The sequence below is a fragment of the Myotis yumanensis genome, unplaced genomic scaffold (genome assembly GCF_028538775.1).
Source record: "Myotis yumanensis isolate MYYU_CA2020_CCGP unplaced genomic scaffold, mMyoYum1.0.hap1 SCAF_3, whole genome shotgun sequence".
Classification (NCBI taxonomy): Eukaryota; Metazoa; Chordata; class Mammalia; order Chiroptera; family Vespertilionidae; genus Myotis; species Myotis yumanensis.
The window spans coordinates 24152696-24175481 of record NW_027223754.1 but is presented as its reverse complement, the minus strand read 5'-3'; the positions used below and the strand labels follow the sequence as shown (position 1 = coordinate 24175481).

Genomic DNA, 22786 nt, shown 5'->3' with positions numbered 1-22786 from the left:
ATGTAAAATTCCTCAAAAAAATATTAGCAAAATGAATTCAGTGATACATTAAAAAGGTCATATACCATGATCAAGTGGGTTTTTTTCATGGGATGCAAGGCTAGTTCAATTAATGTGATACACCATATAAGTAAAATGAAGGAAAAAATTCTCATTATCATATCAATAAATGAAGGAAAAGCATTGGACAAAATCCAACATCCATCTATACTAATAAAAGGGTAATATGCTAATTAGACTGGGTTGACCAGATATCTTCTGGTCGCCCTGCCTTCCTTCAGGACAAAGCCATGGTGGCAGGGGCCAAGGCAGAGGTGGTTAGGGGCGATCAGGCCAGCAGGGGGGAGCAGTTAGGGGCAATCAGGCCAGCAGGGGGTAGCAGTAAGGGGCGATCAGGCTGGCAGGGGAGGGCAGTTAGGGGCGATCATGCCAGAGCAAGGGAGGGCAGTTAGGGGCGATCAGGCAGGCTGGCAGGTGAGCGTTAGGACTCAGCAATCCAGATTGCAAGAGGGATGGGGCCTAAACCGGCAGTCAGACATCCCCTGAAGGGTCCCTGATTGAAGAGAGTATAGGCCGGGCTGAGAGACCCCACCCTATGCACGAATTTTGTGCACCGGGCATCTGGAGTTGAATAAAAGGGGTGAAAGTGGACAACTTTGTCTTGTTGCTGATCTTAAAGAAACAACTTTCAGCTTTTCATGGTTGAGCATATTAGTTGTTTGTCAGATATGACTTTTATTATGATGAGGTCTTTTTCGTCTATCCCCACTTTTCTGACAGTTTTTATTATTAACTAGAAGCCCAGTGCATGAAATTCGTGCCCTCCCCTGCTGGTCCAATTGCCCCCAATTGCCCTCCCCTGCTGGCCTAGTCACCCCAAACTGCCCTCAGCTGCCATACTTCTTGTGGTGGCCATCTTGTGGCAGCCATATTGTGGTGGCCATATTGTGGTGGCCATCTTGTGATGACATGGGGGTGGCCATCTGTGACAACATGGGGGCGGCCATCTTGTGATGATGTGAGGGCGTCATGCAAGGGTACGAGGGCCACCTCAGCTTTTATTAGTATAGATATAGTATTGGAAGACATAGCCACAGCAGACAAGAAAGATAAATACAGGGCATCCAAATTGGAAAGGAAGAAGTGAAACTGTTATTTGCAGATGAAATGATACTATAGAGGGAGAATCCCAAATAATCAACCAAAAATGTTTAAAATTAATAAATGAATTCAGTAAAGTAGCAAAGTACAATATTGATTATTCAGAAATCATTTGTATTTTTATACACCAATAACAAACTAACAGAAAGAGAAATAAGAAAAATAAAACAATCCCATTTACAATTAAATCTAAAAGAATAAAGTACCTTGGGATTAAATTTTACCAAGAAGTTGAAACACCTGTACTTGGAAAACTATGTGTCATTAAAGAAAGAAATTGAAGAAGATATGGATAACTGGAAGGATATATCCTGTTCATGCATAGAAAGAATTGATATCTTAAAATGTGCATACCACCCACTGCATCTAAAAATCTAATGAGATTCCTACCAAAATACCAATGGCATTTTTACAGAACTAGAATAATCCCAAAATATATATGGAACCAAAAAGACCCTTAATAGCCAAAGTAATCTTAAGAAAGAACAAAGTTGGAAATATCAGGTTACTTGATATTAAACTATACTATGCAGCTATTGTAATAAAAACAGCATGGTACTCCATGACACATAGATCAATGGACCAGAACAGAGAGCCCAGAAACAAATTCACACCTATATGGCTAATTAATGTATGACAACTGAGGCAAGAATATACAATGGGGTAAAGACAGTGTCTTCAATAAATGATCTCAAAATAATGGACAGACACATGAAAACAATGAAACTATATCATTTCCTGTTGCAAAAAGGTACAAGGATAAACTCAGAATGGATTAAAGACTGAAATTTTAGACCCCAAACCTAAAACTCCTAGAAGAAAACATAGGCAGTAAACTATTTGACTTCACTCTGAGTAATATAATTTTGGAAATGTCCCCTCAAGCAAAGGAAACAAAAAAATAAATAAACAAATGGGTCTACATCAAACTAAAGAGTTTTGCACAGCAATAAAGCCATCGAAAAATGAAAATCAACCTTCTAAATGTAAGAAGACATTTGCCAATGATATATCTGATAAAGGGTCAATATCCTAACTATATAAGAAATTCGTACAACTTATAACATCAAAAACAAATGAACAAACAAACAAACAAACAAACAAAAGCCTGACTTAAAAATGGGCACAGGACTTCTTCAAAGAAGACATACAGAAGGTCAACAGGCACATGAAAAGATATGTCACTAATCATCAGAGAGATGCAAATTAGAACTATAGTGAGATATTAACTGACACCTGTCAGAATGACTATCATCAATAGATCAACAGTCACTATGGAAAACAATTTGAGAGTTCCTCAAAAAAATTAAAAAAGCAAACAAATAAAAATTCATAGACAGGAACAATAGTATGGTGGTTACCACAGGAAAGGGGGTATAGAGTAAAGGGGGTCAAATGTATAGTGATAAAAAAGATTTGACTTTAGGTGGCTGGCACACAATGCAATATACAGATAATTTATCATAGAATTGCACACTTGAAACCTATATAATTTTATTAATCAATGTTACCCCAATAAATTAATTGAAAAATAAAAAAAATAAAAGATAGAACTACCATATGAGCCATCAATTCCAATTCTAGGGATATTTATCCAAATAAATCCAAAACAGTACTATAATTTGAAAAGCTATGTTCAATTCAACATTATTTACAAAACCAGAATATGGAAGCAACCTATGTGTCCATTGATAGATTAATGGTTAAGGTTGTGTTATATATATGCTATGGAATAATACTCAGCCATAAAAAAAAGAAAATCTTGCCATTTGCTGCAGCATGGATGGACCTAGAGAGTATAAGAGAGACTGGCAGATGCCCAAGGAGGGGGGTGGCTATGAATAAAGAAGGTGAAGGGGATTAGCTAAAAAACACATGCACACTGCATGGACAGAGACAATAGTTTGTTATTGACCAAGGGAGAAGGAGGTAGGTAAAGGGGGGTTGCAGAGGGGAACTGCTGCAATAATGTAAACATTGAAATTTTTAATTAAAAAATAATAAAGAAAGAAAAGAAAAAATTAGTGAATAATTTAAATAAAAGTCCATATGATTTCACTTACATGCGTAATGTACATACATACATACATACACAAACAAACAACAAAACAAAAACAAACTCCTAGATACAGAGAACAAATTGATTGTTGACAGTTGGAAGGGAGGGGAGAATGCATAAAATGGGGATTAGGATTAAGATGTACAATTTGTATTGCATAGCTGTGAATCTTGAGAAAGAGGACACCTACTAAAAAGGGCTCATGGTGGCTACAGGGCTCAAATTATTAAAAAATTAGGGCAGCATCCATTTCTACACAGGAGCCTCTCATGCAAACTGCACTTCAGAGAGAAGCCTGCACTTAATCACTAGCCTGCACTGTGATTCTGCCATCTGAGCCAGTCCTTATAAAGGAGTCCCTGGGATCCTCTTTCAACAGGTAGGACTGAGTCTTTCCCCATTCAATCAGAGCTGTGTAACTCTGACAAACCAGAGCAGCTCTATTCCGACTAATCAGAACAATGCCTTTTGGGCCAATCAAACTGCAAGGAATTGGAGTCTAGAATGGGATAATAGGGAAACAAGGAGCATGTATTTCTATCTACATAAGCCAGCTGCCCTCTGGATCCTGGAGCACACTTTCCCTTTCCACCAAACACTGAAGACTGTGTTTCCCTGGCTGAGCTAAAAAACATAAGGTCCCTTGCTGCAATTGACCAGAGCAGGCCAGAGCAGACAGGCACAGAACGGAGCAGATCAAAGCCCAGGGGAGCAGACCAGTGCAGTGCAATACAGACTGGCAAGGAGCAGAGCAGAGCTGTCTAGCCCAGGCCTGCCTCACACTGTGCTGTTTTTACAGCTGTGCTCTATCACCATTGACCTCTTTGGCACTGAATAAAGTTTTCATCTTCACCACACCCCAAATTGGGGATTCTGGTTGGTGTTGAATAGGCACCAACAACCATTGGTTGACATAGGAAATACAGTCCATAACCTATATATATAAAACCCTAATATGCAAATAGACCAAACAGCAGAACAACCGAACAACCAGTTGCTATGATGTGCACTGACCACCAGGGGCCATATGCAGAACATGGCAGGTGTCAGCAGCAGGGAGCAGAGCACGGAACATGGTGGGCATTGGCTGCAGCGGGATGGTGGAGCAGGTGAGCAGGGGCACCAGACCACGGCAGGGTGCCGGTCACTGTCATTGGGGCAAGCCTCTGGTGGTTACTGAAAATTCTTTGCTCCCGCATGCCGCAGTCCCACTTGGCGCTCATACCTGCTGCCAGTGCCAGCCTCACTCGCACCCGCTGCTGGCGCCGGAGCCGTCACTCACACAACACTGCTGGTACTGGCCCTGCTCGTACCCACAGCTGGTACTGGAGCCGCCGCTTGTACCCACTGCTGGTGTCCAGTGCTGGTCCCAATCACTCGGCATTATCAGCGGTTGTGAGTGGCGGCTGCTGGCCCCAATCACCCTTGAGGACTTCTCCACCTCTCCTTGCTCTTAAAGGGCAATTGGGGCAGCAGCCACCATTCACGCCTCCTGAGAGCACTGGCCCCAATCACTCCGTGCGGTCAGCAGGTGCAAGCGGGGCCGGCACCGTCAGCGCATGCGAGTGGCGGCAGCTGGAGCGGGGCTGGAGGCAGACGGGACCAGAGGCCATGGCAGGAGGGGTTGGGCAGGGGCACGGAGGATGTCCCTGTGCCCACCACAGCCTCGCGGCTCATAGTTCCTTTCCAGGTGCACGAATTCATGCACTGGGCCCCTAGTATTGTAATAATTATGTATGGTTCACATGGATAATAGACTTATTGAGGGGATTGCTTAGCAAGTTACATAAATGACTAATCACTATGTTGTACACCAGCAGAAATACAGTCCATAATCTATATATATAAAACCCTAATATGTAAATAGACCGAACAGTGGAACAACCAAACAACCGAACAACCGAACAACCGGTCGCTATGACATGTGCTGACCACCAGGGGCCACACACAGAACATGGTGGGTGTCGGCAGCAGGCAGCAGAGCACAGAACATGGTGGAAAATAGGTTAAATTGTAGGTTAACTGTGGGGAAGAACAGAACTTGTTTGGAAAGTCTGTAAAGAGGAATCTCCAAAAGGTCGGAGGCCTCTAGGGGACCTTGCCGAAGGCAGCAGACCCTGCCTTGACTTTTCCAAACAAGTCTGAGCCCCTGGGTGTTTTATTGGAATCTTTATATTTAGACTTCAAAACGTCCTTGCTTAGAGGACACTACTCATGTGTCTTCTCAAGGATGCTTACCCTACTGATAGTATCTAATAGTTAATTTTAGTTCAAGCTGTTGTTATAATAAAAGCCTAAGGAGACAAGCGAATGGGGCTGTTTGGTTCCTATAGCCAAGCAGCCCATTAGCCCTCTCTTTCACAGAAACATGTGTCAGAGTAATCATTTATCCTTCGCTCAGTGTCTGCTGGTAAGCCCCAGCAGTTAACTGTAATTGGAAAACTCAAGCAAAGTTTTGAAATAATATACATATATAAAAGCTTATATTCACCAATGGAATATGTATATTTTTCAAATATACATGAAAGGTTTATATCTCTTGCCTCATATTAGGCAAAAAAATAGTTCTTTGGATATAAAACATAGTAGCACATATATTACATTATCCACCACAATGCAGTAAAGTTATATTAGACTTGATAAAAGTTATTTTGACAATTTTATTTTTCCTTAGATGGATAACTTAATTGTGGTTATATAAGCTAATAATCTTCTTCTACATAAATTCACACTGGAAAATAAAAGCTCCATGATACAATTTACAACTAACTTTCAAATGAAGAAAGCACAATAATAGGATACAATATTTACAAATATAGGTAGAGAGAATATAGTTGTGTTCTTTGTATTATTCTAATTCTTAAAACGTCTTTGAAAGTTTCAAAATACTTTCAAATATTTTGAAAAGCTAACTTAGATGAACAAAAGATGAAGAGAATGCAACACGCTAAATAGAAATATTAGATGCATAGATCTAAAAAATATATATATATATAAAGAGCTTTGGAAATGATAAAAACTGAAATTCTTTTCTACTTTCCTTAAATTCTTTATGCAAAAATTGAAATTTTAATTTAAAAACTTTATTTTGGGGTACATAACACATGGAGGAATAAAATATAGTATAACATCACAAAGATTTTTAATGGAATGTTACTGTTATGAGCTGTTACATCATATATGGAGGATGTAACATTAATCCTAGATTATAATAAGTAAGGAATGTTAATTAGAACCTTTAGAGAAACCAATGGAATGAGGGATGGGAATAAAAAGATATAGCAGAAAAAAAGAACATAAGAGCTAACAAATGCTAAAATAACCCACTGATCTTAGTATAGCAATTTTGAAAAAAAGTAGCAAATAATTGATGGAACAAATAGAACACTAATTGGAACTTTTGATAAACATAAACCACCTAATCTTCCGATGAAAAGACAAGAATTATCTGATAGGATAGAAAAAAATACCTATCAATATGCTGTTTATGGAGTCATACCTTAAAATTTAAGACAGATAAATTGAACACAAAAGGGGAATATTATTAAAAATATCTTTGGAGGTTTTCTTTGTCTGATGATATTTGCATTGAAAATGCCTTCTGTTGTTATTGGAACAGTACGAAGGCATATAGTTACTCGAGAGAGGAAAGTAAGCTTTCTAGATTTAACTTTAACAACTTCATGGGGGTGGTTGTGGTATAGGATAATTTGAATGCTTATGGTCCTGGTTGTGGGCCATATAGTATTATTCCCAGGTAAGAACAACAATAAAAATCTAAATGCTCCCAAAAGGCACTTCCTGAAAAAGAAACTCTGACTTTACCCTCCCTGGCAGCTGGCATCAGGACGCCACAATAGCGCCGTTCCAGCTCATGTGTGATCCATGAGCCCACAGCCCTGGCAGACAGCTCCTGGGCCTCTCTGTGAGCTGCCACTGGGCACGTGCCTCTCCAACCAAGGGCGCATGGCTCCCTCAGCAGGATCTGCGACTTCCCCCTCCTACTGCCTGCTTCTGGACAACTTGGTGAGTTACTGAGGACTCGACTCCCTGGACAAGGTCATGCTGTTTCAGCCACAGACTCTGAGATTCCCACATCCCCAGCTTCTGGCTTCTGGACACCCTCGTGATTAACAGAGGGAAATCACTCTGGCCAGAGTCCCACTGCCAAAACCGCAGACTACAGCTGCCTCCCACTGTCACAGGATCCAGGACACTTGTAGTGAGTGGAGAGCGACGCTACCCCAGCAAGACTCACACAACATTGGCCAAAGTCACAGTACCTGAGGTTCAGGCCCCAAGACCCTTTCATCCCAGGCTGTGGACTCCAGGATATCACAGTGAGACATCAGGCAACCCTTTCCACAAGAGCTGGAGTCATTATCACATCCACAACAACTTGCATAACAAGGCCAGGGATGAGTCACATTGCCAGACAATTCATGATGAGACTTTATGCACAAATGAGAAACTAACATTCAAGACCCAACCACATCAAGAGAACACAAATAGCTCAAGTAGGGGTATCCACTACATCACAAAGCTCAGGAGATCTGAGAGACTGCACCACTGGGTCCCAAAAATCACCAACTACATAGCACCACCCACAAAAGAAACTGAGTAGCAAAGCAGTTGGACCTAAGACATAGAAACAATTAAAACATTCCAGCAAAAAATGGGGAGACAAAAATACAATTCCCAAAAGTAAGAAAAATAGGAATCACCAGAAGAGGAATGAAATGAAATGGAGGCAAGTAACTTGTCAGAGAAATAATTCAGAGTAATGGTAATAAGGATGCTCAAACATCTGGATGACAAATACACATAATTCAATGGAATTTATAAGGAGATGAATAAGAATGTCACCAACATGAAAAGGAATCAAGAGAAAATGAAGAATGACATAGCTCCAATAAAGAACACAATGGAAGGCTTCAGCAATAGACTAGAAGAAGCTGAGGAACGCATCTGCAAGTTAGAAGATAAAGTAGATAAAAACACCCAAGCAGAGTAGCAACAGGAAAAAAAAGAAAAAACCTTAAAAAGCAGGAGAAGCTCCTCAGGGAGCTCTGGGACAACACAAAATAAAACAACATTAGCATAATAGGGGTGTCAAAATGTGAGGAAAGTGAGCAAGGAATAGAAAACCTGTTTGAAGAAATAATGACAGAAAATGTCCCTGATGTTGGGAAGAAAAAGGCCACACAAGTCCAAGAATCACACAGAGTCCCGAACAAGATGAACTCAAGAGACCCACACCAAGACACATCATAATTAAATTGGCAACATCAAAGACAAAGTAAGAAACTTAAAGGCTGCCAGAGATCAGGCCAGAAGGGAATGGAATGAAATATATAACGTAATGCAAGCAAGGGACTGAATCCAAGAATACTATACCCAGCAAGACTATCTTTCAAAATTGAAGGTCTAATCAGGAGCTTCAGAGACAAAAAGAAAGACTAAAGGAGCTTATTAACACAAAGCCAGCAATGCAAGAAATGCTAAAGGGACTTCTCTAGAAAGAAGAAATAAATAGGGAAGAAGGAACACAAGCATAAAGAATAAAAATGGCTATAAACAAGTACCTATCAATAATAACCTTAAATTTAAATGGACTAAATGCTCAAAAAAAAAGACATAGGGTAGCTGAGCGGATAAGAAAACATGACCCATATATCCACTGTATACAAGAGACCGACTTCACAACAAAGGACTCACACAGACTGATAGTGAAGGAATGGGAAAAACATTTTTCAGGCAAATGAAAATGAGAAAAAATAGAGGTAGCAATACTTATATGTGACAAAATAGACCCCAAGAGATAGACGGTAAGAAGGCCATGAAGAGAAAAGGAGGACCACTTCATAATACTACAGGGAGCAATTCAACATGAGGATATAACTCTGGTAAACATACAGTGGGGCCTTGACTTACGAGTTTAATTCATTCCGAGACCAAGCTCGTTAAGGAGCTCGTTAAGGAGCTTGTTAACTCAAATTACTCTATCAACTCAATGCAAAAAATCAGCCGAGACACAGCTGGTATCTCAAAAAACTCGTTAGTCAGGACACTCGTAAGTCAAGGCCCCACTGTATATGCATCCAATATAGAAGCACCCAAATACATAAAAAAAAGCTTCTTGAAGATATCAAGGGAGAGACCAACAGCAATACAATCATAGTAGGGGACTTTAATACCCCATTGACAACACTGGATAAATTCCTAAACAAAAAATCATCAAAGAAACAACAATGTTATATGACTCACTACATCAGATGGAACTATTGACATTTTCAGAACATTTCATCCCTAAGCAACAGATTACACATTCTTCTCAGATGCATATGGGACATTTTCAAAGATAGACCACATATTGGGTCACAGGCTAAGTCTCTTCAAATTCAAGAAGATAGCAATCATAACAAGCATCTTCTGAGATCACAATGGCACAAAATTAGAAATCAACTAAAATAAACACAATTTTAAAAAAACAAGCACATGGAGGCTAAATAGCATGCTATTAATTAATGACTGGGTTACCAAAGAAATCAAAGAAGAAATAAAAGCATTCCAGAAACAAATGACAATGAAAACACAACAATCCAAAATCTATGGGACAAGTGAAAGCAGCCTTGAGTAGGCAGTTCATAGCTCTACAGGCCTACCTTAAAAAACAAGTAAAACTGATAATAAATTATCTAACCCTGCAACTTAAAGAATTAGAAAGAGAGCAACAAGCCCAGCAGAAGGAAGGAAATAATAAAGATTAGAGCAGAAATAAATGACATAGAGACAAAAAAAAATCCCAATACAAAAGATCAATGAAACCAAGAGCTGGTTCTTTGAAAGGATAAACAAGATTGATGGACCTATATTCAGGCTCACGAAGAAACAAAGAGAGAGGACCCAAATTAACAAAATCAGAAATGAAAGAGGTGAAGTAACAACTGATCCCACAGACATACAAAGGATTGTAAAAAAAAATTCTACAAACAACTCTACTCCAACAAAATGGACAACCTATACAAAATGGACATATTTCTAGAAAAACACAATATTTCAAAACTCAATCAGGAAACATCAAAAAACTTAAATAGGCATATAACTACTGAAGAAATTAAAGCAGTCATAAAAAAAACTTCCAGCAAACAAAAGCCCTAGTCTGGATGGCTTCACAGGAGAGTTTTACCAAACATTCAAAGAAGAACTAAAACCTATCCTCCTCAGACTATTCCAAAAAAATTCAAGAGGAAGAAACACTTCCAAGCTCTTTTTATGAAGCCAGCATTACCCTAATCCCAAAAACAGATAAAGACACTACAAATAAAGAAAATTGTAGGATAATATCTCCAATGAACATAGCTGCTAACATCCTCAACAAAATTTTAGCAAATTGTATCCAGCATTACATTAGAAAAATTATACACCACGACCAAGTGAGATTTATTCTGGTGATGAAAGACTGTTATAATATCTAAAAATCAATAAAAGAGATACATCACATAAACAAATTGAAGACAAAAATCACATAATCATATCAACTGATGCAGAAAAAGCATTTGACAAAAATCCAACACCCTTTCTTAATAAAAACTCAGCAAAGTGGGAATAGAGGAATCATACCTCAACATAATAAAAGCCTTACATGACAAATCTATGGCCAACATCACACTCAATGGGCAAAAACTAAAACAATTTCCCCTAAGAACAGGAACAAGACAGGGATATCCACTTTTGCCACTTTTGTTCAATACAGTACTGGAAGTGCTAGCCATAGCAATCAGACAAGAAGAAGGAATAGTAGTAGGTTTCGCTCAGTGGATAGAGTGTCGGTCTGTGGGCTGAAGGATCCTGGGTTTGATTCTGGTCAAGGACACATGCCTGGGTTGCAAGCTTGATTCCCAGTAGGGGGAGTGCAGGAGGTAGCCGATCAATGATTCCCATCATTGATGTTCTATCTCTCTCTCCCTTTCCTTTCCTCTATGAAGTCAATAAAAATATATATTTTTTAAAAAGAAGGAATAAAAGGCATCAAAATTAGAAAAGAATAAGCAAAATTATCATTATTTGCAGATGACATGATATTGTACATAGAAAACCACAAAAACACCATAAATAACTATTAGACTTAATAAATGAATTTGGCAATGTAGCAGGATATAAAATTAACACTCAGAAATCTATCGCTTTTTTATACACTAACAATGAAGCACAGAAAGAGAAACTACAAACACAATCTCATTTATCATTACAAAAAAAAATTAAGATACCTAGTAATAAACTTAACTAAACAGGTAAAAGATCTGTATTCAGAAAATTACAAGACACTGAAAAAAGAGATAGAAGAAGACATAGACAAATGGAAGAATATACCATGCTCATGGATCGGTACAATCAACATCATTAAAATGTCCATACTTCCCAAAGCAATCTATGGATTCAATTCAATCCCCATTAAAATACCAATGGCATACTTCACAGATCTAAAACAAATGCTCCAAAAAAATTATGTGGAATATAAAAAGACCCCAAATAGCTGCAGCTATCCTGAGAAAGAAGAACAAAGTTGGAGGGATCACAATACCAGATATCATGCTATATTAAAAAGCCACAGTTCTCAAAACTGCCTGGTACTGGCACAAGAACAGGCATATAGACAAATGGAACAGAACGGAGAACTCAGAGATTGACCCAAGCCATTATGCTCAATTAATATTTGACAAAGGAGGCAAGAGCATATGATGGAGACAATAGTCTCTTCAATAAATGGTGTTGAGAAAATTGGACAGATACATGAAAAAAAATGAAACTAGACCACCACTAACACCATTCACAAAAATAAACTCAAAATGTATAAAAGGACTTTAAGACAAGAAACCATAAAAATCTTAGAAGAATCCATAGGCAGCAAAATAGCAGACATATGTTGTAGAAATATTTTTACTGATACAGCTCCTAGGACAATGGTAACTATGGAGAAAATAAACAAATGGGACTATATTAAAACAAAAAGCTTCTGTACATCAAAATAAACCATCAACAAAACAACAAGAAAGCCCACTTCATGGGAGATCATATTTGTCAATGTTATATTCGATAAGGGTTTAATCTCTCTCCAAAATTTATAGGGAAATCATACAACTTAACAAAAGGAAGATAAACAATCCATCCAAAAATGGGCAAAGGACCTAAAGAGACCCCTTACAAAAGAGGACATAGAGAAAGCCAAGAGACATATGAAAACACTAGTGGCCCATTGCACAAAATTTGTACACAGTGTGAGGTGGGCTCAGCCCGGCCTGCACCCTCTCCAATCCAGAACCCCTCAGGATATGTCCTGGGATCGGGCCTAAACAGGCAGTCGGACATCCCTCTCACAATCCAGGACCAATGGCTCCTTAACCGCTCACATGCCTGCCTGCCTAATCGACCCTAACCACCTCTGCCTGCCTGCCTGATTGCCCCTAACTGCTTCCCTGCTGGCCTGATTGCCCCACATCCACGACCCAGGATTCCCTCATCCATACAGCCTCAAGCACCCGGGACCCGGGCTTCCCTCCCTTTGGCCGGCCCAAGGCACCGGGGACACGGGCCAGCTTTACCTGGGCTGGCCGCAGCCGCAGGCTCCTGGGACTGGGGGTGGGCAGCTTCACCCGGGCCGCAGCCACTGGCACCTGGGACCGCAGGCAGATGTGCGGCTTCTCCTTTTCCCGACCACAGCCGCAGCCACTGGCACCTGGGACCTCAGGCGGGCAGCTTCACCCGGCCCGGCTTTGTCAGGAAGGACATCTGGCAGGTCATCTGGAAGACCTCTGTTCTAATTAGCATATTACCCTTTTATTAGTATAGATGCTCAAAGTCAATAATCATCCTAAAGATGTAAATCAAAAGGACAATCTCACTGCTGTCCGAATGACCATCTCACAGCTGTCCGAATAATTATCATCAACAAATCAACAAACGACAATTCCTGGCTAGGATGTGGAGAATAAAGAACACTTGTGCACTGCTGGTGGGTATGTAAATTGGTATAGCCACTGGGGAAAACAATATGGAGTTTCCTCAAAAAATTAAAAATATATCTCTCATTTGACCCAGTATTCCCACATCACATATAATCCCAAGATAGGAGAAACACCAATCAGAAAGGACATATGCACCCTTATGTTCATAGCAGCACAACTTACAATAGCTAAGATTTGGAAACAGCCTAAGTGCCCATCACCAGATGAGTGGATTAAAAACTGTGGTACATCTACAGAATAGAATACTATGCTGCTGTAATAAAGAAGGAACTCCTACCATTTGCAACAGCATGGATGGGCCTGGAGAGCATGATGCTAAGCTAAATAAGCCACTAGGAGAAAAATAAATATAACACGATCTCACGCATATGTGGAATATAGTGAACAACATAAACTGATGAACTAAAATAGATCCAGAGATATAGAAGCATTAAACAGACCATCCAACCTCTGAGGGAAGGGATGAGAAGTGGGGGAGAGATTAACCAAAGGACTTGTATGCATGCATATAAGTATAATCCATTGACACAGTCAGTAGGTGGGGTGAGGGCATTTTCAGAGGGGTGGTGGGAATGAGTGGGGAAAGGAAAATGGGGAGGGGGATTCATATGTAATACTTCAAACAATAAAGAACCTAAAAAGAAAAAAAAAAAAGAACATTATGGCAGTCATTGAGAGACTGATGAAAAAATATCAGTGATAACAGACAAATTAGACTTTTTAACTTCCAATCCATATGGCTTTGTTAAGAATTCCCATAACTGCCGAAACCGGTTTGGCTCAGTGGATAGAGCGTCGGCCTGCGGACTGAAAGGTCCCAGGTTCGATTCCGGTCAAGGGCATGTACCTGGGTTGCGGGCACATCCCCAGTAGGAGATGTGCAGGAGGCAGCTGGTCGATGTTTCTCTCTCATCGATGTTTCTAACTCTCTATCTCTCTCCCTTCCTCTCTGTAAAAAATCAATAAAATATATTTAAAAAAAAAAAAAAAAAGAATTCCCATAACTACATGAACATTACAATGAATAATTCTTCCCATTATTAATTTTACATATATATATGTAAAATTAATAATGGGAAGAATTATAAGTTTCCAGCAGGCAACACAAGTATTTATAAAGCATAAAATAATCTTATGAAAGAAAATACTCAATAACAGAAATCACCAATTGAGTAATAAAAGAAATACCTGTTTTAAAATGGAAATCAATTTAGGAAAGAAAATTTCACCACCATCACAATTTGGGGTGGATTGGAAATAACTGCAGTTAGTTATAATCCAATGTATTATAGTGTAGTAGAAGCCTCCCACACATACAAAGTTACACATTGTTTCAGGAATTGCATACTGATTTAGATACCAATCCATAAATACTGGTCTGCGCATTTCAATGAAGAGGCAATGGACATATTTATGCCCTGCTGTATTGAAATACACATTTTGAACACTTTAAATTATATCTGCACTGCAAAGAAAGGATGTTTCTTATTCCTTTTGAATTTAAACACAAAACAAAGATATGATGAAATGTATCAATAATGCATACCAAGGCTTTTTCCATAATGATTTGTATTTTCAGAGTTCTTGTTAATAGTGCAATATCCGATTTTTTCTGTGAAACAGAGGACATGAGATAAATAAAACATTTTTAAATTCTTATATGGTTTATAATTATGTGCATTATATATGATCACACAGAGATATAGATAAATAAATATCCTCATATATAAAAACCCAGGATCCATAACATCCAAAATAACCAAAGGTCAACCGAATGCCAGGCAAGGGAGCTGAGGGAGCTGGAGCTGATCAATCAGTGGCAGCGGTGACTGGTAAGCGGTGACTGCCAAGCGGCTGAAATGCAGACCTCTTGATCCCTCCTCCCGGCCCTCAGACTCTGATCTGGGGGAAGGGCTGCTCCAAGAAGCCCTCACGGATGCAGATGACTTTGGCCTGCAGTTCCCGCTGGTTCTGGATGTGAGAGTGAAGGCTGTACTGCTGGGAGTCACATTCCTCATTGACTTCATGTTCTTCAAGAAGTGAGGAGGCACTGGGCCCTCTGCCATCACCAGTTAGATGGCATCTCAAGGTGAGGACCATCACCTCAGCCAGAACGCAAGATGGTCATCTGGCCTGACCTGGCCCCTCCTCAGAGGCAACCCTTTCCTCCATTTACACTGCAGAGGACAGACAGGGATACCTAAGAGGCTGGGGCTATGTTGCCCCATCCCTACCCTACTCCCCTGGCCTCCTTCACCTGTGGCCTGAAGGGTATGTATGAGAGCCCTTCCCTTGCTACCTCTCACTACTGTCTCCAGCCATCCTCAGAACACAGGCATATCCGCTTTCAAACTTGCCCTGCTCACTTCCTCTCACCCGCTTCCAGGGCCTCTGCTCTGGATGGGACCTTGCAAATACAGGGCTCTGGGTTTTACAACAGAGCTGGGGTGGGAAAGGGTAAACAGCACCAAAAATGGCTGATATGGCCACTCACCTCTGCCTCAGCTTGACCAATTAGTTCAGCTTCAGAACGTGGCACTCAGAGAACATTCCTACTTCCCGAGCAATGTCTCTAGGGCCTCAGCCCCAGGGCCAACCTCCTCTCCCTGTCCCCTTTGGCCCTCCCCACAGCTGGTGCTTGCTGCAGCTCCCTGTGCCTTACTTAACCACCCTTCCTTCCCTGTTCCTACAAAGGAGCTGCATCTCTGTATGTTATATTCATACTAGTGGCCTGGTGCACAAAAATTTGTGCACTCGGGGGGTCCCTCAGCCTGGCCTATGCCCTCTTGCAGTGTGGGACCCCTCGGAGGATGTCCACCCCAGTGGGGACCCTCACCCCATGGAGGTTTGGCCAGCCTGGGTGAGGGGCTGATGGCTGTTTTCAGGCTGGCCACACCCCCTTTAGGGTGGGGGGACCCCACTGGGGTGCTTGGCCAGTCTGGGTGAGGGGCTGAGGACTTTTTTCAGGCTGGCCAAGCACCCTGGCGATGTAAGCTCCCAGTATCTCCTTTTTTTCTTTTTTATTCTGGGATTTATTTACCTTCTATAATTGAAACTTTGTTGCCTTTAGCGGAGGCCTGAGGAAAGCTTGGCTTCCTCCATCACCAGGGACAACCCACTCCTGCTCACTCCAGCTCTGTGGCCACGGCTGGCTGAAAGCAGGTACCTGGGGTTTGTTTACCTTCTATAATTGAAACTTTGTTGCTTTCAGTGGAGCTTAGAGCAGGGTGGCGACAGGCGGGGAACCTTGCCTTCCTCCATCACTGGAGCAAGCAAGCCTCCTGCTCACTCCAGCTCCGTGGCTGCGGGCCACCATCTTAGTTGGGTTAATTTGCATATAGTAGCTCTGATTGGCTGATGGGCATGGCTTAAGGTGTAGCGAAAGTACGGTCAATTTGCATGTTTGTCTTTTATTAGTATAGGATAAACTTTGTAATGTTTTGGAAAAAAAGTAATAACCAAGAGAATGCCACAGTCAACGCCTGGAGTGCGGCCCAGTAGAATGGAGTGAAGGGAGAATTCCATAAGTTGATTGATGCCAAGTTATTTCTGAGTGACTGCCTGGTGTGTGACAGTTGTATGACCACAGAGGAAGGAATCCAACTTTCTCAACAGTGGTACGGATCAGTAAGCAGGCAGGCAGTGAGGAGTGAGGGGTTCCTGACTGCGAGAGGGATTTCCAACTGTTGGGTCTAAGCCGGCAGGCAGACATCACCTGAGGGGTCCCAGACTTGCAAGAGGGTGCAGGCCGGGCTGAGGGACACCCCCCCCCCCCCCTCAGTGCACAATTTCATGCACCGGGCCTCTTGTTGACACATAAAAATACAGATAATAGGAAAGTAAAAGAATGGATACCGATTAAGTAAATAAGCGGGTGAGATTCCAAACAAATATTTTAGGCACCAATCAGAAGCTTTTACTTTATATTTTTTATAATTAGAATATTCAAAAAAATTGTTGCTGCAATGAGGAAGAAGCCATATTTCCTTTCTCTCAAAACCTTCCTCCAAAATCCTGCTCCAACCTTCAAGCTAACAAAGTCCCATCAACTTTCCCCCAAACATTGCCTCTCATCATTTTTATACTTTTAGGTATTTATATTTACTTCATTGTGGCTTAAACCCTATAAAATTCATCCATTTTAAGTATACAGTTACATTGTTGGTATTAATATATACAGCCATGTAACCATTTCCATAAGTAAGACCAAGAATGTTGTCATTACCCTCTTCCAAGTCAATAGCCACACAGCTCAAGGAAACCAATGATCTGCTGTTTGTTTTTCAACATAGGTTACAATGATCTATTCTAGAATTTCATATAAATGGAATCATATGGCATGTACTCATTTCTATCTGGTTTCTTTCATTCAGGATTCATCCGTCTTGTGATTATTAGTAATTCATTAGTATCTTCCTAAGTAGTGTGCCATTGAAGATATCCATTGCAACTTGCTTGTACATTTACCTGTTGATCATTTGTAGCCATTTCAGCTTTTATAAATAAAGCTGCTGTAAATATTAATGTACAGGTCTTTGTGCAATTTTTTTCTTTCCTTTTTCTTGGTATTTAGAAATGGAATTCCTGAGTCACATAGTAATTGTGGGGGTGCAAAGTGGTAGGAAAGAGCCAGATTGCTGGAGCAGGGCGTGAGTTGAGCAGCCTGGTGTAGCCACTGCTCCCAGCAGGCTGGGTCCCCCAACAGGCTGGGGCCCCCAGCAGGTGGGGCCCCCTTCTTCTATGCCCTGCCAAAGGTGGGGCTGAGGTGGTGGAGCAGTGGAGATAGCAGATTCAGCATGTGAAGGCTGAGAGCCCCTCCATGCCTTGCCCTCTGGAGGCTCACAATGTGCTGACCCGATGGTCCCCTGCTGCTGGCACCCTGGATCTCTGGCCACTGTGCTCTCTCTGGAAGGAACAGACTGCAGGCCCCTTCCTCTGCCCCTTCCCCCAGACTGAATGCCACAGGAGTCCTCACACCCTGTCCCCCCTCACCCTGGAAGAGCATAGTAACACAACCAGGAGGCCCAGGAGGTTCTTCACAAGATGATGAGGTTATTCAACCAGGTTTCAGCAGCCCCAGAGTGAATCCTTTGAAATGGAGATGATGCTCTAATGAGTATCATGAAAAAGAAAATTCTGAAAAGTTGTTACAATATTTTAATTCACCAACTAGTTTCTGATAACTGTAGATTATGGTTTTTCTGTGAGGGCAAACTGGAGACAGTCCAGATGTGTTTTTCTTTTCTGTTGGGAAATAATATTAACACCAATGTGTTAAGTGACTGCAATAAATTTTCATGTCTGTGTTTCCTTGTGAAAAAAAAAAGTGCCAGATTGTTTCCTAAAGTCACTTGATCATGCTGCATTTTAACAAAAATTAAAGACACGTAAAATCTATATATATAAAAGGCTAAGTGACTTTTTGACTGGCCGGTTGGTTGGTCCATATGACGCGCACTTACCACCAGGGTGCAGACACTCAATACAGGAGCTGCTGTGACTTGGCAGAGGTGGTTCTTGGGTGATGCACCCTAGAACCAGAGAAGAGGGAGCCTGATTCTGGAGTGTGTCACCCGAGGACCACACTCTCGCAATCCAGGACCCTTGGGGATGTTGGAGAGCCTGTTTTGGCCCAATCCCCACAGGCCAGGCTGAGGGATCCAACCTGCCAGAGGTACCCCACTCACTCCAAAGATGCCCTTCGATCCGTGGTGCCACCCCAGGTGTGGCCAGCTAGGGAGGGACCAGGGGAGATTGGCTCCAGGGCATGTCCGGCTAGTTTCACCCAGTCCCATCCTGCTGACCACCTTATAATTTAATTTCCTTTCAATGTTTAGAATCCATGCACCAGGGCACTAGTAATTTAATAAGTGAAAGAATGCATTGTCCTCTGAAGAGCAAAAAAAGAATTTCAAAGAAACATGAATGGTTAGATCATTTTTTGTTTAAAAAAGAATTTATAAATTTATAAATCCACATTTATAAGACTAGAGGCCTGGTGCACGAAAATCGTGCATTGAGCAGGTGTTCCTCAGACCAGCCTGCACCCTCTCCAATCTGGGATCCCTCGGGGGATGTCCGACTGCTGGTCTAGGCCTGACATCCCTCTCACAATCCGGGACTGCTGGTTCCCAACCACTCACCTGACTGACTGCCTGATTGCCCCTAACCGCTTCTGCCTGCCAGCCTGATCGATGCCTAACTGCTCCCTGCCAGCCTGATCACTCCCAATTGCCCACCCTGGCTGGCCCCATCGCCCCTAAATGCCCTCCCCTGCAAGCCTGGTCGCACCCAACTGCCTTCCCCTGCTGGCCTGGTCACTCCTAACTGCCCTCCCCTGCTGGTCTAATCGCCCATAACTGCCCTCCCCTGCCAGCCATCTTGTGTCTGTGGGTGCCACCATCTTTGAGGGAAGGGCAGTCAATTAGCATATTCCCTCCTTATTGGCTGTGGACACCACCATATTTGTAATGGCTTGAGGGACAATTAGCATATTCTCTCTTTATTAGATAGGATACATTGTAAAAATTAGACCAAGTATTCCAAAATTCTAAGAACACTATCTTTAGATAATGATATTTGGGACAACATCTTGAATTTTTCAACTTTTAAATTTTCTAACAAAATAATACTTTTATACAAAGTTAGAATATGTATTGGCAAGGAAATTATGGACAAAATAATAATCAGCAAATCTTGGTATCATTGCATTAGTAGGATGCAAATTCAATAACAATGCAACTGTATACATATGTTAGAGGCCTGATGCATGAAATTCTTGCAAGAGTAAGCCTTCCCAGTTGCGGCAGCTTCAATCCCTCCCTCTCTGCCTGAATTCCTGGCTCGATCCCGCAGTTGCTGCAGACATGGCTATGTCCCGGAAGGAAGTCTGGAAGAACTTGTGCTCTAATTAGCATACTATGCTTTTATTAATATATATATATATGTATATATAACTTGAAATTAGGGGAAAGGAATACTTCCAAATTATATATGACTAAACATATTCTTATTCATATATTCATAAAATAATTAAATATCTTATAAGAGAAGGTTTCAATATAATTAATATGTTTAAATTTGTCTTCTAAATGTAACAAATTTCAATGAGAATAAGTTTATCAAACGTAGCAAAATGAAAATTTCAGAATATGGTGGCTTACTTCTGACTTCACCAGAATCCTGTAGGCCTGATCTCCCAATTGGATCATAGTATAATTGTCTTGTAAAGGGAGAAAATCAGCTTTATTATTCTTTATTTGATAAAGCATATGCTCAAACATAGCTGAGGATTCCAATGGTTCAATTCCATAACTGATATTCGCCAACTGCAATAATCCCCTGAATATTTAAATACATAAAAAGACATAAAAGTAATTAATATAGATTTTCCTTTTGAGAAATGTAAATCAATACTAAATAAAAACTTTTATACAAATTTTGATAGTTATTCTTACGGTCTAATTAAATCTAGGAATCATCCTATTTTACGCAAATTAATTTTTGACCTAATTTTATACCATCTGTCTGTTATGTCATCTACAAGTCCCTGTGGTTCTTGTAGAGCTAATCCATATGAATATTCTTTGTACTAGTAGACTTTTTCTGAATAAATTTTATGGCCATGTGCTTAGGATAGAGACAACAAAAAATAGAAAATGCCCTAGCTGGTTTGGCTCACTGGATAGAGCGTCGGCCTGGGGACTGAAGGGTCCCAGATTTGATTCCGGCCAAGGGCATGTACCTTGGTTGCAGGCACATCCCCAGTAGGGAGTGTGCAGGAGGCAGCTGATTGGTGTTTCTCTCTCATTGATGTTTCTAACTCTCTATCTCTCTCCCTTCCTCTCTGTAAAAAATCAATAAAATTATTTTTAAAAAAATAGAAAATATGACGACAAGGAAAAGAAAACATATGAGAAGAAACATAACCAAAGCCCATATTTTCTTTGCTTTCACTCTATCACTCAAGGAATTTGGGATAATTAAAGTCTTACACAAGATTGTCACATTACCTGAGTCCAGAACAGGTGCTTAGTGTCACGACTGAATTTGGAATCTCTGCGGCATATCCTTGGTAAAAGCAATGCCTCTAACAGGAGTACATAAAGGTACATTCATGAATGGTTTGTACATGAAGTGTGTGGTTTTATACTTACTTTCTAGACATTATGAAATGTACAGATTTATCCAATTAACCAATATTATTTACAAGATATCCCATTTCCTTTTGATCTACCTATAATTTCTTCCTCTTAACACTTGTCTGCCTATAAATCCCACTAAAAAAATCCTTGCTGTAATAAAGAATTCTATAATTTTGAAAGAACCTTTTAAAATAGAAGGACATGTAGCTTCCCAGACAAAAAAAAAAAAGCTAAAGGAGTTTGTCACCTCCAAACCAGTATTATATGAAGTGTAATACTTTAATGTAATACTTCTTCAAGAATAATAGGAAGAAAAAGATAATGATAAATATATGAACAATAAAATGGCAATAAATATATCAATAATTGAATCTAAAAAAATAAAATAAACAAGCAAAACAGAAAAAAAGAATAAATCCTAATGTAAGCTGTAAGATTTAATAAATAGTAATATATTAATATTGGCTCATAAATGGTAACCCAAATAGCATTCTAACCCAAGATGTTAATAATAGGGTAACTAATTTGGGAGGATGCAGGGAAATTTTCTATGCTTTCCACTTTTTCTCTTAAAGCTAAATATGCTGGGGAAAAAAGGTGTATTAACTTTTAAAAAGATATTATTGAGGAAATAAAAAGGCAAGCTATGACCTAGATGAAATGATTCATAATACATATATTTCATTTCATTTACTTATTTTTTATTTAAATTTTATTTTTTAATTACAGTTTACATTAATATTATTTCATATTAGATAATTTACAATGTGTTTCCCTTGATATTTTCAGTACCCACCTGGCACCATAAATACTTATTGCAATATCATTGACTATAATTTCTATGCTGTACTCTACATTCCTGTGAATATTCTGTAAATGCCAACTTGTACTTCTTAATCCCTCCCCTTTTTCACCCAGTCCTCCAAGCCCCATCCCCATCTGGAGCACTTGAACTCTTGTACCTTGCTGATAGGAATGTGAAAACCTGCAACTGGTTTGGAAAACAGTTTGGAGGTTCTTCATAAAGTTAAATGTAGAATAATCCTAATGATCCAGAAATTTCATTTCTAAGCATATATATGAGAAATTGAAAACAGGTTTTCTAAAAAAAATTTGTACACAAATGCTTATACCAATACTTGTCTAAATAAGTAATAAATGAATGAATAAATAAATGAATGAATAAGTAATTGATGGAAGCTTTCTTATCTTTCTTTTCTCAGCTGCATTACTTAAGTATATGATCTGTAACTGCTGACTCATGCAATTAACAACATTCATTTGACTTCAATTGTGAACATCTCACTTATTTTTCAAAGTTACCCAAAAGTACCTTAATTTCTTCATATTTTTGTCCTTAATATTTCACCTTATTGATCATCTTTAGTTCAAACTCT

General features: G+C 40.1%; 1 protein-coding gene across 1 annotated transcript in view; it reads right to left on the bottom strand.

Annotated features, from left to right (window-relative positions):
* The window catches only part of LOC139004889 (A disintegrin and metallopeptidase domain 3-like), a 117434-nt gene that overhangs the window by 60928 nt on the left and 33720 nt on the right, over nucleotides 1-22786 (bottom strand). The window contains exons 5-7 of the mRNA XM_070407391.1: nucleotides 21258-21334; nucleotides 20409-20586; nucleotides 14792-14857 (exon numbers count right to left, since the gene is read on the bottom strand). Coding sequence (XP_070263492.1) covers nucleotides 14792-14857; nucleotides 20409-20586; nucleotides 21258-21334 — 321 coding nt within the window. The remainder of the gene's footprint in view (nucleotides 1-14791; nucleotides 14858-20408; nucleotides 20587-21257; nucleotides 21335-22786) is intronic.